Below are 15,655 nucleotides of genomic sequence, written 5' to 3'. Positions count from 1 at the left end.
AAGAATTAAAAGACAAACATAACTATGCAAAAGGTAGTGCACTGCAAATTGACTTGTGTTTGGATGATCTGTGACAATCTGATTAAGAAGCATTCTTCTTAAGGTAATCAGCACATGCAGTATCACCAATTACACAGTACTATTTAGGCATCATACAAACAGATTCTTTTCTCAAACACAACAAGTCCTTCAAATCCAAGGACATATCTTAAATATTCTTAAAGGAAAAACAGAATCATTTCATTAGTAAAATATCTATGTATACAGTGAAAACATTGTACACATGTTGAGACAGCTTTTTTTGCAGTATTTTATGATTTCAAGACTCCTATATATTTCTTGCCTTCTCAAATAAATCAAGAAACCCTGCTGAGCTTATCATAAAAACACAATACTACAATAGGATTCAGTTCATTCCATTACAATGCCATGGTTCAAAAACAGGTGTAATGTATGTAACAGATGTAGCATATGAATAACATCCTCTCCTTAAATGTGATTACTCACAAGCTTAACATTACGTGTAAATTCAAGCATTCCATGGAATCAAACACTGGCTCAACACTTCTGTGCTGTAAATTATACACTAATCAAAGATACCATCTTCAGACCATGAGTATTCTTATCTAGAGATTTCCAGATCATGCCATTGGATTACAACAGGATTTGATATTTAACTCCAAAAATAGACTTTCTCTTCTTTCTGCCTTTTAAATCCCTAAAATCCAACAGCCCATTTTTAAAAGCAACATAAACTACTACATGACATTCTGGATTAGCACTTAATGTCTCTATATGACTTATTTCTCAAAAGTTCATCTTCTTGCTGCATGTTTTGTTGAGAAAGGCAGGGCCAGTTGAAGTTACTCTTCATATTACTCTATGAAAACTACAGCAATTAGGTGACCCTTCTCTTGACAATAAGAAATTAGGCAGAGATAGCCTCTATTTTCTTTTCTTTAAGAAGATGTTACCTTTTTTGCACTGCATTGCTCCAGTCTTAGCTACTTCCCAGGATCTTAAGATGTCAGCAAGAATTTTTTATAAATCGCCTAAACGGGAGAATCCGTAACTTCCTAAATCACATCGTTTATAAAAAATGTCAGCTTCTGTCAGAGCACAGAAAGTTCTTTTAAAGGCATAACTTCATTTTATGGTCCTGGCCAAAGGAAACAGTTGTCTTTTTTTTCTGCATGGTTCATCCCTGGCACTCTATCATTTTCAAAAGTCTCCTTTTTTTTTTCCACAGCAAACAATAAAAATTTAAGTTTCAATGCGCTCACTGCAGTCAAGGAATTTCCTCAGTTCCTACTAGTTTAATGAAGCTGTGAAATATGTTACTCTGGAGCACAGATGATCTGTTTGCACAGCTTTCAAAGGATAACTGCACAAGTTCTGAAGCAAAAGGAAAATATCTATTCCTTCCATTTATATGGCCAACAATAACTTCTACATTCTGACAGAATCGTGTGTACACTGGCGGGGAAGGGGAGTTTCAAAACACTTTATCAGGAAGTCCACAATCCAATAAAATGCAGGCTCCCCAGATACTGATCCAAACTGATGCACAGAATTCGACTCTGAAGTTTTGTTTTTTAAATACAGTTACATTTATTTTTTTCAACCAAGAACAATAGTTGTACTTTTCAGAATAGATGACCTTAATGATGTGAACAATTACCAAACAGAAGTCTCTTGAAGAAGAGAGTGCAGTAATATTATTCTATCCAAAGAAAACTAAATACAGTAGAACACTGGGTCTGTCACAATGTACTCATCTATATTAGAAGATTCAATGCACAAGGCAACACTCTTATTTACATTATACTGAAAAATACTCTCAGTGGAAGGTATCTCATTATCCATCTGACAACAATCTAGTGATCTCATAAGGACACTTATATGAAAACAAATTGCATCTTTCACTTTTGCAAAGGGAACTCTCTGTAGCATTTAAATGAAGACAAGTAACTCCTTATGCATCGACTGCCCATGTAGTAAATCAGGTGAGAAATTGTTATACAACAACAAAGGCAGGCCTACAACACATGACTAGAAGCAGCACAGTTTTTACTATCACCACCAAATTACAAAATCTTACAAAATAACACACCTTGAACCTGCATTTCTGAGAATCCAGTGTTCTTTTAAAAGAATAAGTAACTTATTTTTCTAACAAATTTACTTCCTGTCTGGCAAACCCCAGTTTTTTACAAGCATTCCATATAATAATTTCATCAGTAATATTATGATCTCAGCAATTTATCTCTCTGTATTAGCACTGAAGGATGTTAATAAAAAGTATTTATTTAAAAACATATCTATGACAACAGGAAGTTTAGCTTTCTTTGATGAAGGGCTGAGAAATACAGGACTCTAAAGACTTCTAAAGCAAATATTAAAAACACATTTCTTTACTCAGCAGCATTTACCCTCCTTTCAATAGAGGATGTGGGTTTTATTTACCCAAGTCATCTCTGAATGTTTTACAAATCAGAAGTAAAACACTAACAGCTCCATCACTAACACCTGCTCTTCCTCCCTCCATCACCCTTACTCACACATTCTAAGACATCAGCTAAAAGATGAATACACAATGCAGATACTGCCAGATAGTTTGAGTACTCACATCATACTCTGCAATTCAAGTGTAAAGCTTGTTGATTTTCTTCCACTGCTTGAAGAGGCAACTGCCGACATCGGGCTGGCCACGGTGCTGCTCATCTGGGTAAACAAAGAAATAACAGCACTTACAATACTTGTATTTCATTTCCAAGAGAGTTTCACACTAGATACTTAAAAGGAAGAAAAGATATTTGGAGTAACATGGAAGGTAAAGGGTCTGTATGCAAAAAAGAAGCCTATGTGAGGCAACCGAATGCTTGGGTTTACTATAACCAAACTATTGGAAACGTACTGTTTCTAAAATAACGATTTAGAAGTATCCTAAAAAGTACCAATGCTTAAAAGCATTAAGATAAAAACACCACTACCCTGGAATAGATGGTATTCCCAGACACCAGAATCTCTGCTGCCCAATCATCCTCTTATATTCCTGCATATCCTAACCACCAGTAAATCATACCCACACCATCTCCAACAAGGCCAAAGTGATTCTCACAAAAAGCCAGCAAAAACTTATGAGCACAGAGATCAGAAACTTCCTTTATAATAAACACCCCCTTCACATACACAACTTAAATTCTTAAAACAGAAATGCATTAGAAAGAGTGAGACCCAACCACCATCAGAATACTCATAGCACTGAAGGTACTATTTTTACACAAAGTATTTTACAGCTTTTCTATATAAATATCTCATTCAAGAGCTCCGAAGCAAATCCAGGACAATTTTCCTTATATTCTATGAAGTAATTAATAAACCTACATTTTCCTCTTTAACAATATGCAAGTCAAATTGTAGCAGTGTGTGGCTACAGGGTCTCCACATCAAATGGCTTTGAGCTATTCAATTTGAAAAAATAATTTCATTTACTAAAGGACTGACTAAGCAAAATTTTATTATGGAAAACTCCATTAATATGGACAAGGGAGTCTCATTTTTCCCTTGAAAAAAAATAATATAAAACTGCATACTGTGTAAGTCCCCTGATAAATAAGATTTATTCTCTCTATATTTCTTAGTCTTCCAGTTTGCTACATACTAGTAACAGCTGAGTTGTACTGCTCATTTCTTGCACTATTAGTAGTAGCAACCATAGAAGGTTTATACTGCTATAGCTTGCTGTTCTGTAAGAGATTCTACCTCTCTTCATTTCAAAATGCAAAGGATAAGATTGTTCTCTAGAATGGAAATCCACTCCACCGCTTCCCTGGGCAGCCCATTCCAATGTTTGACCACCCTTTCTGTGAAGAAGTTTTTCCCAATATCTGAACCTCCCTTGGCACAATTTGAGGCTGTTTCCTCTCCTCCTATAGCTTTGCACACAAGAGAAAAGCAGAACCCCACCTGGCTGTCTCCTCCTGTCAGGGAGTTTTGCAGAGCCAGAATATCGCCCTGAGCCTCCTTTTCTCCAGGCTGAGCCCCTTTCCCGGCTCCCTCAGCTGCTCCTCCTCAGACCTGTGCTCCAGAGCCTTCCCCAGCTCCGTTCCCTTCCCTGCACACGCTCCAGCCCCTCAATGTCCTGAACTGAGGGGCCCAGAACTGGGCACAGCCCTGGAGGTGACCCCAGCAGTGCCCAGCACAGGGGACAGTCCCTGCCCTGCTCCTGCTGCCACTGCATTGCTGGTACAGCCCAGGTGCCTTTGGCTTTCTTGGCCACCTGGGCACAGCTGGCTCAGGCCCAGCTGCTGTTGACCAGCATCCCCAGGTCCTTTCCCACTGAGCAGCTTCTCAGCCACTCTGCCCCAGTCTGCAGCACTGCACCAGCTCATTGTGACTCAAGTACAGCATCCAGCACTTGAACTTGTTGAACCTCATAAAACTGGCCTTGGTCAATTAATCCAACCCTTCCAGATCCCTTTGTACAGCCTCCCTACCCCACCCAGCTTGGTGTCATAAGTTGAATTTTTTTATTAATGCTTTCATGTAGATTATCAGACTTCAGTTCATCTTCAGGCAGATTCTAATTTAGGTCCCCATCCTGCAAGCACTTACGCACATGTGTAACTTGAATCACAAGTTTTACTCCCACTCAAGTCTGATTTTAATCACATGAGTAGTTACACACAAGGCTAAACTGTTGTCAGGATCCTGCCATAATCAGCAGTTACCAGTCATCTAACCTAAACAGCCAAATTAGTGAATTTAAAAAATAAAAAAAAAAGTAAAAACCCTCTTTAACAAAGAAAGGTGCCAGTATTTATAGGAAAGCTCTATATACCCATAGAAGGGAGTTAGGAGGAAGCTGCTTTTGTACCCACCATAGCAGAAAGAGCCTAAAGATTTAGAAATTTATATGTATTTGATTGTCCATCATTTCATTAGGACTAATTAGGATTCATTTTAGTAGCTGTATTTTTATAGCAAATACCACAGTACCAGTATTCCTAAATAGAGAATTAATGGTATATTCATTAAAAAGTGAATAACATTCAAAGATTTAAGGAGGGTTCTTTTTCAAATTTAGAGCTTTTTAAAACTAATTACATCACTTGAAGCAAATAACTATTTTCTTTGAACATCCACGACAGAGATTGGGCTTTCTCCATGAGGTTCTGTTCTACTAATTTATGAAACATTCTCCCAAAATTCCCAAAACCATGGGGCCCAATTCCACAGCTGCCTCCTCACAGCGCACGACCTGTGATTCATGCATGTCCTATTCTAGAGCAAATCCTTTCTTACGGATTGAACTTGTCCTCCAAGTGGACAAGAACAGTTCAATTAAAAAAATTTGAAGACTTTACATCTCAGTGGTTTGAGAGCTGAAAGCTTATCAGCTACTGCTTCACTACAAACTTGGGTCCTCCTATTGCAACCAAACGATTTAACTTTCAAATCAAGCAGGTGTACAGCATTTTCTTGACATAAAAAACCAACAGCTTGTCAGACTTCATCAGACCCTTTGCAATAATTACTTCCACAGCCCACATTTTGTTTGATGGTTTAGATAATTAACTTCTTTACACATCAAAGTCCCATCCTCCGTATGTTCTATTTCCTTTCTTCCGGACATTAAAAAAATAAAATAAAAGATAATTCAAAAGCAGAAGCACTCTCAAATAAATTTTCTTCAGTAAGTACAGCTATCATGGAACTGAAAAGCCTACAATGATCTTCAATGGGTCGATATACTGTATTTGTTTTAGCTCCAAACTGAAATGCAGCTGCTTGCCATACTCTATAAAATGAATTCAGATGTTCAGATTAAGTCACAGATTATTTCAATGTGCTGCATTTTAATCATGAACTCTAGCAAGAAGATAACTTCTGATTAACACTATTTGGACTGGTAATTTTGAGTTCCTATCCAAGTAGGCTCAGCTTTTATAAATACTTTTCTCCTAAGTAAAACATTGCAACCAAATGTATAGTAAAATACACACATTCAAAGGTATATATAAACACTAACATAAATGTTTAAAAGCATCTACTGTAATCTCTATGTCTTTTACATTGAAGAGTCATAACAGAAAACACTTGTTCCATATGAATCAGCAGAACAAAAGTTATCAGTTGAGGGAAACAAATTTTAAGTCATTTCTCATCAGGTTTAGGCCCATCCCTCTCACCACAGTAAGATACCTGGGTAGATTTCTGTTTCATAACCCTCCTTCAAATTCATATCCACTCTGAAATTACCAAGCAATATTAACTTACACTAACTTTTCTACAATCAGTAAGTGATCTGTATAACCCATGTATTTACTCAAGATCCAGCTCAGAGACATAAAAATTTGGAATTCCAGTGCTCCTAAAAGATCGTGTAAGGGTTATACATTTAGACAATATCCTATACTATATTAACATGTAAATGCATATATAAAAACCCCCTGCCATGTATAGGGACACCTTCCTTCAAACCAGGTTGCTGAGGGCCCCATCCAAGCTGGCCTTGAACACTTCCAGAGATAGGGCTGAAACCACTCTTCTGCTCCAGTGCCTCACCACCCTCACAACAAAGAACTTCTCTTCTTCTCATCTTAACCTCCCTGTTTCAGCTTCAAGCCATTCCCCCTTGTCCCATCCCTGCACACCCCTTCCAGCTCTCTTGGAGCCCCTTTAGGTACCGGAAGGTGCTGTGAGGTCTCCCCTTCTCCAGGATGAACAACAGAGACTCAGTCAAGGCTTTTGAGACACTACTCAGACACCTTCACCAATCCCCACTGCTGAAACGTCACGTGAAGATCAAGGAGAAAGATGCACCCAGACAGTCACTACAGAACAGTCCTCTAACAGACAGCCTGAAGCTGATCTAAACTCACTCAGGAAGAGCAAAAGTTAATAGTAATACAGTTTTCACTTCACCACAAGGAAAAAAAATACCTAAGTTTGCACTGGGTCAGTTTAAAACAAATGTGAATTTGTGGATTCTCTCTGATGTCTGTTTATAGGCTAAAGAAGGTGCAGGATTACAAAAAAATAGCATCCCTGCAAAATTTTTTACGCTGAGGAACACAGAGTAGAAGTTACCATTACAATGATTTAATTTATCAAGCATACATCTAACATGGTTATCACATCAGTCTTTTCATAAATACATTTTTACATATAACCCAAAACCATGCAAAAATTTAAAGACTGAAAAATTTTCATTTCTATAAATTCCAACAAAACAGGAAGGGAAGAAAAACCAATATAACTATGAATTAACACAAAATCAAAATTAATGCCTTTGTTTCCACACCTTCTACTTCAGAGTAATTAGATTAACTAGTCTCTTACCACTGAGTATTTCATGGCCTCACCAGCTGACAAGAGGGTATAGGATAAGAGTCTTCTAGGACTGGAGATGTAAGAACTTAATTAACTACAGGAAAAACAGATTTTTGTTACCGCTCTTCTTTTAAAAAACAAAAACACACCATAACCCTGCTGAACACATGCAAGACTGGCTGAATGTATGCTCAATACTCTTATAAAAATTAAGAGAAAGTTAAAAAAAACACCCAATACCCCATAACCAAATGCAAGAGCACATACACTGTTTGGCTTGTCACCCCTCTCTCCCAGTAGCACAAATTAACTGAAAATTAAAACACCAAGTGTGAAGTCCTTAAGTACTCCTGAGCTGTTCAAGCAGGCTGGAACTAGAAACACTCTAAAGGGTCTCAGATAAGCACAGTGCATGTGTGATCTAGGATTAACAAAATAATGACTGCTTGTATACAATGAAATTACTTTATCATCCTCTAACCTGTTCAGGTCAAAACTACCAGCTTTATGGGCAACAAATCAGAAATGTTTTTGCTTACAGGAAATAGGATGAATAACTTTCATATTCTTTAAGCACAGCATCTTAAGAAGCCAAGCAGATAAAGACACAAACTTCCAGGGAACAGTCAGGCCAAATACAGGATTAGAAGCAATCTGTGGGCAGGCAGGGACACATCTGCACCAGGTCTGCACACAAGAATATTGTTCAAAGCTCGGGCTGCAATCTCAGCTTTCTTTCATTTTTAATTAATTAACAAAGTACCACAAAGCAGAATGCATGCACTATTCATTCTAAGGATAACACATTACATCTGCTGCTGCTGCTTCCATTTATTACTTGATAGACCAGATTCTTAGGGTAGTTTTATTTTAAACTGAATACCAGAAAGAAAAATTCATCTTATAGCTGTCAATGCATAGCCCAGCTTTCACCACCCAGACAAATAAGCATCTCATCTTTAACCATGACACTCTCTTGGAACAGAACATGCTTGGAAAGCCCACACGAATACAAGGAATACAACTGAACATAATTTCCCCTGTCCATTTAAAAGGCAATTAAATCATTCATTCCTATGTAGAAGTTAGAGAAGAAACATGCATGGCTGATAGCAACAGGTAAAACAAATCTTCTAATACATGTAGGCATAGATTTTCATCCAAAGAATAACACATCTCCTGATAATTTTATCTTTAGAACTGTCCTGTTCAACATCCCTTAAGATAAAACAATCCTTCCTGGTGTCCTTGTGCATTACTTTTGCTGAAGACCTTACACAAAAGCAGTGAACAAGCACAACTTTCTCACTGACTTAGCAAGGAAAGAAAAGTCACCAAAGCAACCTCAGATTAAAATAAAACCTTCTGACTCCACTGTGTGCAACAACTGCTGTGTTTTACTCAAAATGACTCTGCATGTCCTCGTACTTGAAGCTCCTATTTGTCCATGCCCATGTTAGACATGACAGTTACTTAAAGCTTCTTCTGAACCAGACCACAGAATGGTCCGGACTGCTGAAAGAATACTAATACACAGATGTGACTGTTTTATTTGAGACTGGGAAATACATAGAATTTTACATGAGAGCTCTGCCCTCCCATCTGGAGGTGTTTACAAACACTTCTCAGAGTTTCCAACTCCAGTCTCATCAGAGCTCTGCCCTTCTCCAGAAGTGATACATTTGTTTTTAACAAGGAAGCAGGCAAAATGAATCCAATAAATACACCCACCTCCCTCTGAACTGAATGTGCACACTTTTTTGCACAGCTTTGTGCCACACTGGCAATAAAGAGCACTGCAAATTAAGCACAAATGACTTTTTCCTTCCTTCCTAAAAATGCTTTAAGAAAACAAAGACCAAACAACCTGAATCTAACAGCCAAGTTCTCACAATTTCCAGAATCTGGCTCCTATAACCCTACATTTATTTCAACTTACAGTTGTTTTTTTCTTAATACACTGGTATTACAAACCTTCTATATGAATGATTTAATAATTGTATAGAGATGCAATTCAGTGGTCATGACCTCCCCATGGGAACCACTGGCAATTTTCAGTGAAGCAAACACAAGGTGTGCTCACAGGTCTGGTGATAATAAAGAGCTTCCAGCTCATCAAGGACTTGCATACTTCATTTCAGCATGTAAGGATGAACAGACCCAATTATGACTTGCTCAGTATTTTGCTTCTCCTGACGAGTAGAACATTCCTGTATTGATATGCAGAGGTCGGGTTAGCCCCACCAATATGTTTACTGCTCTTTGGCCAGCAAGCAACTCTTTCAGTTAGCATGGGTCCCCATCTGTCTTTAGTTCCATTTAAAGTAAATTAAAATGTAAGGTTTACTAACAGAGGTGGATTTTCTGTGAAGCATAACCAAGCTATCATTAGCTTTAAACTGTATTTTTCTTGGTATAATTTTGTATAAACCTTCACCTCCTTTTAAAATGGCATCTCCCCAACCTATCACACTGATTACATCAATCCTTCTCCTCTCATATCACCCTGAGCTGTGTTTGATTCACCATGTGATATACAATTAAAATCATTTCATAATATAGGTCCACCCTGACCTTAATTGAATATTCTAGCATATCAGAAATATGATCAAGTTATGGCATTAACATATGTATCTAAAATTCCTCATCAAGAATGAGCAGCCAAATCTATAGCTAAGATTATAAAAACATATATTCCAATTCTTATTGTAGGGCTGTTCTTGTTGCAGAAATCGGTGCTTGCCACTATAAATTCTCTGGAGGAGAAAACATCTACTTCCACTGTTGTTCATCTATTCAACATCTAATTCAAGTAAAACTACAGGAAAAACAGCCATGGCTTTAATTTAAGGTCAAAGCATGAAAGTTAGATCTTTAGAAGTTGGTCTAAAAACATGTCAGTAACATTCAGGCCACCCAACCCCCTTCAGAGATCTTACAGTCACATGTGATATCCAGTAAGTTCCTGCTAAAATGCATTCTTGTTTACTCAAAAAAAAAAAACATTAAGCCCAGTACTGAGGTATACCTGGGAGAAATCAGAAGAATTATCAATAGAGCTTTTCATTGTTAAGTGCTTTTAAAAACCATATGCTTGAATGACATTTCAAGTAAAAAAAGCCTACATTTCAGGAAAAGTCTATTGGAAATCACATCTTCCAAACAAGCTCTTGGCCCCTTTTATCCATTACTGCTACTTCTGTGATGGCTTAAGGAGCTGTGTGAACTCGAAACTTTGCAGCTGACTCTGTGAAAGTCTGATTGTAATCAAACATGATACTTCAAACATATGCAAAATACAGGGCTAGAGAAAAGCCAAAGATTATTTATAAATAGAAATTTCACCTGTGATAGCTTGCAAAAGAACACTTAATAAGATTACTTAAAATTAATAATGACTCCACATAGCACTACAAATGCCAAGTACCTGAAACACAGATGGCAGATCAAATCAATACCATTTTCAGTACCTTTGACAGGCAGATTTTTTTGATCAGCTCCAGATAAGCTTGTAACTGAGTCACCACTGCATGGTTCCATGAGAACATAGGCCTAACTAATTTCCTTTTCTTTACATGCTTGTCTATCTACCCATTTGGGTATTTCACAACTGTAACAAGAGCATTAACTCAGTTATTTTCTACGGTATAATTAGGCTGCCTGGGTTTGGCCTCCTGCCTTAGAACACCCTTGCAGTGAGTGATGACCTAGAAAGACACCGTCTAGCTGGTCCCACTGCTCGAGGGCAACACAGCAGAACAGCACCAACGACCTGAACAATGCTGCTCTACGCTGTTGTATGTAGGCAATTCCTAAAACGCTTGTAGCCTGCTAAATTACAGTTTGCTTACGCTGACAAGCTACTAATTGACTAATCAACTCTCAAACAGCTCCGTTCTGTGCTACCCAGAACTGAGCCCAGGAGAGTAATTCAGCTGGTTATGACAGTCAGAGGCTCTAAAGGCACAGAATCCTGTGAAACCTTAAGAAATGTCTTCAAATCCATAGATTTGAAAATTATAAGTTAAACGCCACTAAAGGATTTCTTGTTTACTTCTCAGAGACACAGCTTTGAGCTTTTCCTCCTGCAGTTTCAGTATATTCTGGTTAGACCTCAAGCTTTTCTTCATGATCATCATAACTAAGAACCTCTTTATCTAACTGAAAACTAAGTTTTTTAAACTTCCACAAGCAGAGACAGGGCTTTGAAAAACACTTAATTTTATCCTGTTACAGTTGGAAATGCTACTTCTGGCCATCAACATTTGCACCTACAGAGCAACAACACACAGGATAAAAAGGAACCAAACTAAAACCAAATATGATTTGTATATTAGTAACATGCAAATAGGAGCCTGTGTAAAGTCCACCAAAGTTAACAAAAGGACCGACAGTGCCTTCCACACCACTTGGATCTGGCCAACAGTGAAGAAAGATATGCAAAGAGGGAGAGAGGGTGGCTGCACTGCATCCTGCCAAGTAAGCACTGCTGCCTTGAGCCAAAGGGAAAGCGAGGCCTGTACCAAGAAAGAGATTGATGTGGGAGTTACATAAAACACTTCAAAAGAAAATTTTAGCGAAACACCAACACGGCTGCAAACCTTGAAACAGATTCACTAGTAGGAAATCAAGTGTCTCATAATAAATCACTAACACTAATGCCATACAGAAAACTTGCACTGTCTGCAACATCAGGTTCCTGCTCCTATTCCACAAACACAGTCAAATATATTTTGCATGTATACGGGCTTTGCAGTCATCAACTGCAAATCATCCATTTGTGTAATTTTTAAGAACTTAGAAGAAGTTGATCAGTAAACAGGAAGTATAAAAATATTCTAAAGTGGAAAAATCACTCATAGCTAACACGGAGAAATATTCTTCTGGACTGTCAGACCTAGGCTTTTAAAATTTACCAGTAATTTCTGTAAGGACTAATACCTTCTATAAGAAACACTATAGACCTTATGAGAACATTCTGACATATCAGGAATACCATTAAGCTTTGGCAGCAACGTATGCATCCAAAATTTCTCATCAAGAATGAGCAGCCAAATGCATAGGACTCCAAAGGAGTATCACAGGATTCCAGTTAGGGAATCACCACACCTGTTCAGGCAAAATAAACAAACGCCATTTCCTCCAGATGAAATTTATAAACTAGTCACATTTCACAAGATCAGAGTAATACGAAGAAATTAACAATACCCAGCAGTACACGGTGTACTGCAGGCCAAACTGTCACATAAATTTTAAAGAGTATTTTAAAAAATAATATTAAAAAAAAAAAAAAGTCCTAGGAACACCTCCTAGATAAGTTGCAAGACGACAAAACGAACAGGACGGGGCAGGGTCCAAGGTAACACTGAAGGCCACGAGCAAACGCCGCGGCCCCGGGCCCCCCGCGCCCCCGCCCCGCAGGTACCGCGGGCAGGAACCGCCCCGTCAATGCTCCTGAAGGCCCCAACAACGAGCAGCCTCGCTAAGTTAATTAATAGCAACACACTCTCTAATTGCGTGCTCTCTCTGGTGACTCACTCAAAGGCTCACCCCTGGGGATGGATGGATGGATAGATGAGGAGGCTGAGATGTGCAGGGGAGGAAGGATGGAAGGAAGGTGGGAGCAGCTTGTGGTGCCCGGTCCCCCCACCCCGTGTGCGGACAGCCGAGAGGGGAAAGCGAGGGGCAGGCACTGAACCTCGGTCCTTCCCCTCCACGCGCTGCCTGGACCGAGGCGAGAAACCAGGGGGACGGAAAAGCGGCGACGGCTTCGCGCTGTTCCCCCCGCCCGCCACCACCGGCACCGCCGCCACGGCCGCTGAGGGAGGGGGGGTAAAATGGCGCCGCCCGCGCCGGGGAGGAGCCGGTTCCGCCACAGCGGCCGCCCCGCAGATGGAGGCGGGGGCGGCGGCGCCTCCCAGGGCGCGGGGAGGAGCCGGGGCGAGGCGAGGCGGGGCTGCCGCCGCTTCCTCCCGCCGCCGGCTCTGCCGCCGCCGTGCCCTTCGGCCCGCCGCTCGCCAGGGATTAGTGTTGGTGCGTGTGAACATCTCAAAGGCCGCTGCCAGGAAGATGGTGCCAGGCTCTTTACAGTGGTGCCCAGCGACAGGACGAGGAGAAGTGGCTATAAAATGAAACACAAGTTTCACCTAGACATGAGTAAGAACTTATTTACGTTGAGGGTGACAGAGCACTGGAGCGGGCTGCCCGGGGATTTTGTGGAGTGCCCCTCTCTGGAGACATTCCAAACCCAGTTGGACGCGTTCGTATGTCACTTGCTCCAAGTGATCCTGCCTTGGCAGGGGGGTTGGGCTGGATGGTCTCCATAGGTCCCTTCCAACCCTAACAATATTGTGGTCCTGTGAATAACACATTTAGTTAGGTTGGAAAAGACCTCTGAGGCTGTCAAGTCCAACCTATGCACCAATCACCACCTTGTGAGCCAGGCCATTTCCCTCAGGGCCACATCCAGTCTTCCCTTAAACACCTCCAGGGATGGTGTTGCATGTGCTGCCTGATAGGCCATGACCACCTTTTCCTTCCCCTTCAGCACCAGGCATTGCTGGGGGGCAGCAGGAAGGGGGTTCAGGGCTGGTGTGAGTCCAAAAAGCCAGGGGATTTTTGGGAGAGACAGCTGTGGGTGTACAGAGATGTCTGGTCTCAGCACAGGTGCCAGCACACCCTCGTCTCTGCAGCCACATCCTTGTACAGGTGTTCAAAAATAGCAGCGCAAACAACAGCGACCTGTGCTCCTCTTTACCCTTGGAAACAGCAATGGATCCTGCTACAGCAATACCCAGTTGTACTATTTCAGCCATGACATTAATAGCTCAAAGCTGAGCCAGGGAGATTTAGGCTGGACATTAGGAAGCATCCCTTTACTGAGTGGGTGGTCAGACTGGAACAGGTTTATGGAGGGTTGGTTGATGGTCTACTTCTCTCAGTGTATAAGAGGCATTGAGACAATATCATTATCTTTGGGTCAGTCCTGACTTGGTCAGGCAGTCAGACTGGGTGATTGTTCCAGTTGAAATATTCTGTTCTTTGCTGTGCTGATTTAGTGCATTGGTGTGGTTACATACCCATGCTTTCCTCTTGATTCCTGGCAATGGTGGCTTTCCTCATCCTATATCTTGCCAGCTCAACAGGTTGATGGGGAGGGGCATGACTAGGTGAGCTGGAGCATTAACCCACCATTCCTTTCTTCCTTTCAACCTTTTCTTCCTTGGACACGTCCTAATAGTAGGTTTCTGTGAGTTTAGTTTGGTCATTCTGCTTGTCATATGCAGGTTTGTAGGGAGACAGGCTGATGTGTGCCATGGTATAAAGTAGAACTAATAAATAGGACCAACAGAGGTAAATGGAGTAATTATTAGTGCTTTGAAAAAAAATCTTGTTTTTCTCAAAAGTTTGTGGGGTGTTTAACTTCAAAAGTTACGCTCTTTTACTTTGCCCTCCTTAGTCCTTTTTTAATTCAAATTCCTGCCTGCACAACAAGAAGTATTCATATCATTTTACTAGGACTCATTCTAAGAAACTGACAGCTTAGAGACTTTGTAATTTTATGTAAATCTCAGCATTTTCCTTCTTTGGGGGTATGGATAAGAAAAGGAGGAAGAAGAAAGCTCTGGCAACCACTGCAATGATCTTAACACTCTAGGGACCATCTGAATTCCAGTTTAGTAGAAAGTAATCTTATTTTCTTTTTCCCTTAGCTGACTTCTGCTGCCCTTACTTTTTTTTTTTTTTTTTGGCTACCACTCACTCCCCGTCCTTCTTGCTACTTCATATAAACATTCTGTCAGTCCCCTCTGCGTTGCTTCCTCCCTGTTCCCACCTCCCACATCAGCCTCAGAAAGACGAGGTGATTCTGCAACTCGCTGCTGAGTGCTGCCAGCCCCTCTCCCTTCTGCTGCTGCTGCTTACCATTATGGAAGTAAAGCTGATACCAGCCTGAGCACTGACAGCAACAGGGCAAAATACCAAGATATTATCCTGGAGAATGAGAGGCCTCACTCTGCTGATTCTTGCCTGCACAGCAAAGTTTTAAGTCATTGCTGTGAGGAGGATGGCCTGAACAGTTCCTTCCTGTTATACATTTTAAAATATCTGGGCAACCCCAGCCAAAGAGGGATTATCAATAAGCATTTTCCTGGCAAAAAGGAGAATCAGAACATTCTGTCATGTTATGAAAAGTACTGCAGAAAAACTCGAGGCAACTCGAGTTTTTAGCCAAATTCTGTGATTTGTCAGAACCTTACATTAAACTGAGGGAGGCAAGGCAGCATATTACTGACATTTCTATGCATATCTTTATATA

The 15,655-nt window shown here is 40.4% G+C and overlaps 1 protein-coding gene across 2 annotated transcripts in view; it reads right to left on the bottom strand.

The window, feature by feature from the left end:
• SUPT3H (SPT3 homolog, SAGA and STAGA complex component) overlaps positions 1–13,166 on the bottom strand; it is a 254,945-nt gene extending 241,779 nt beyond the window's left edge. Inside the window, exons 1-2 of one of the 2 annotated variants that reach the window (XM_071447257.1) lie at positions 13,037–13,166; positions 2,630–2,724 (exon numbers count right to left, since the gene is read on the bottom strand). In XM_071447257.1, coding sequence (XP_071303358.1) covers positions 2,630–2,724 — 95 coding nt within the window. In that variant the 5' untranslated portion in view covers positions 13,037–13,166. Of the gene's footprint in view, positions 1–2,629; positions 2,725–12,888 lie in introns of both variants that reach the window. The other variant, XM_071447268.1, reaches the window with a different exon arrangement.
• Positions 13,167–15,655: the final 2,489 nt, after the last annotated feature.

This window comes from Agelaius tricolor, unplaced genomic scaffold, assembly GCF_023055355.1.
Source record: "Agelaius tricolor isolate 1412-34295 unplaced genomic scaffold, bAgeTri1.0.p SCAF_1, whole genome shotgun sequence".
Lineage (NCBI taxonomy): Eukaryota > Metazoa > Chordata > Aves > Passeriformes > Icteridae > Agelaius > Agelaius tricolor.
This window is presented reverse-complemented; position numbering and strand designations above follow the sequence as displayed.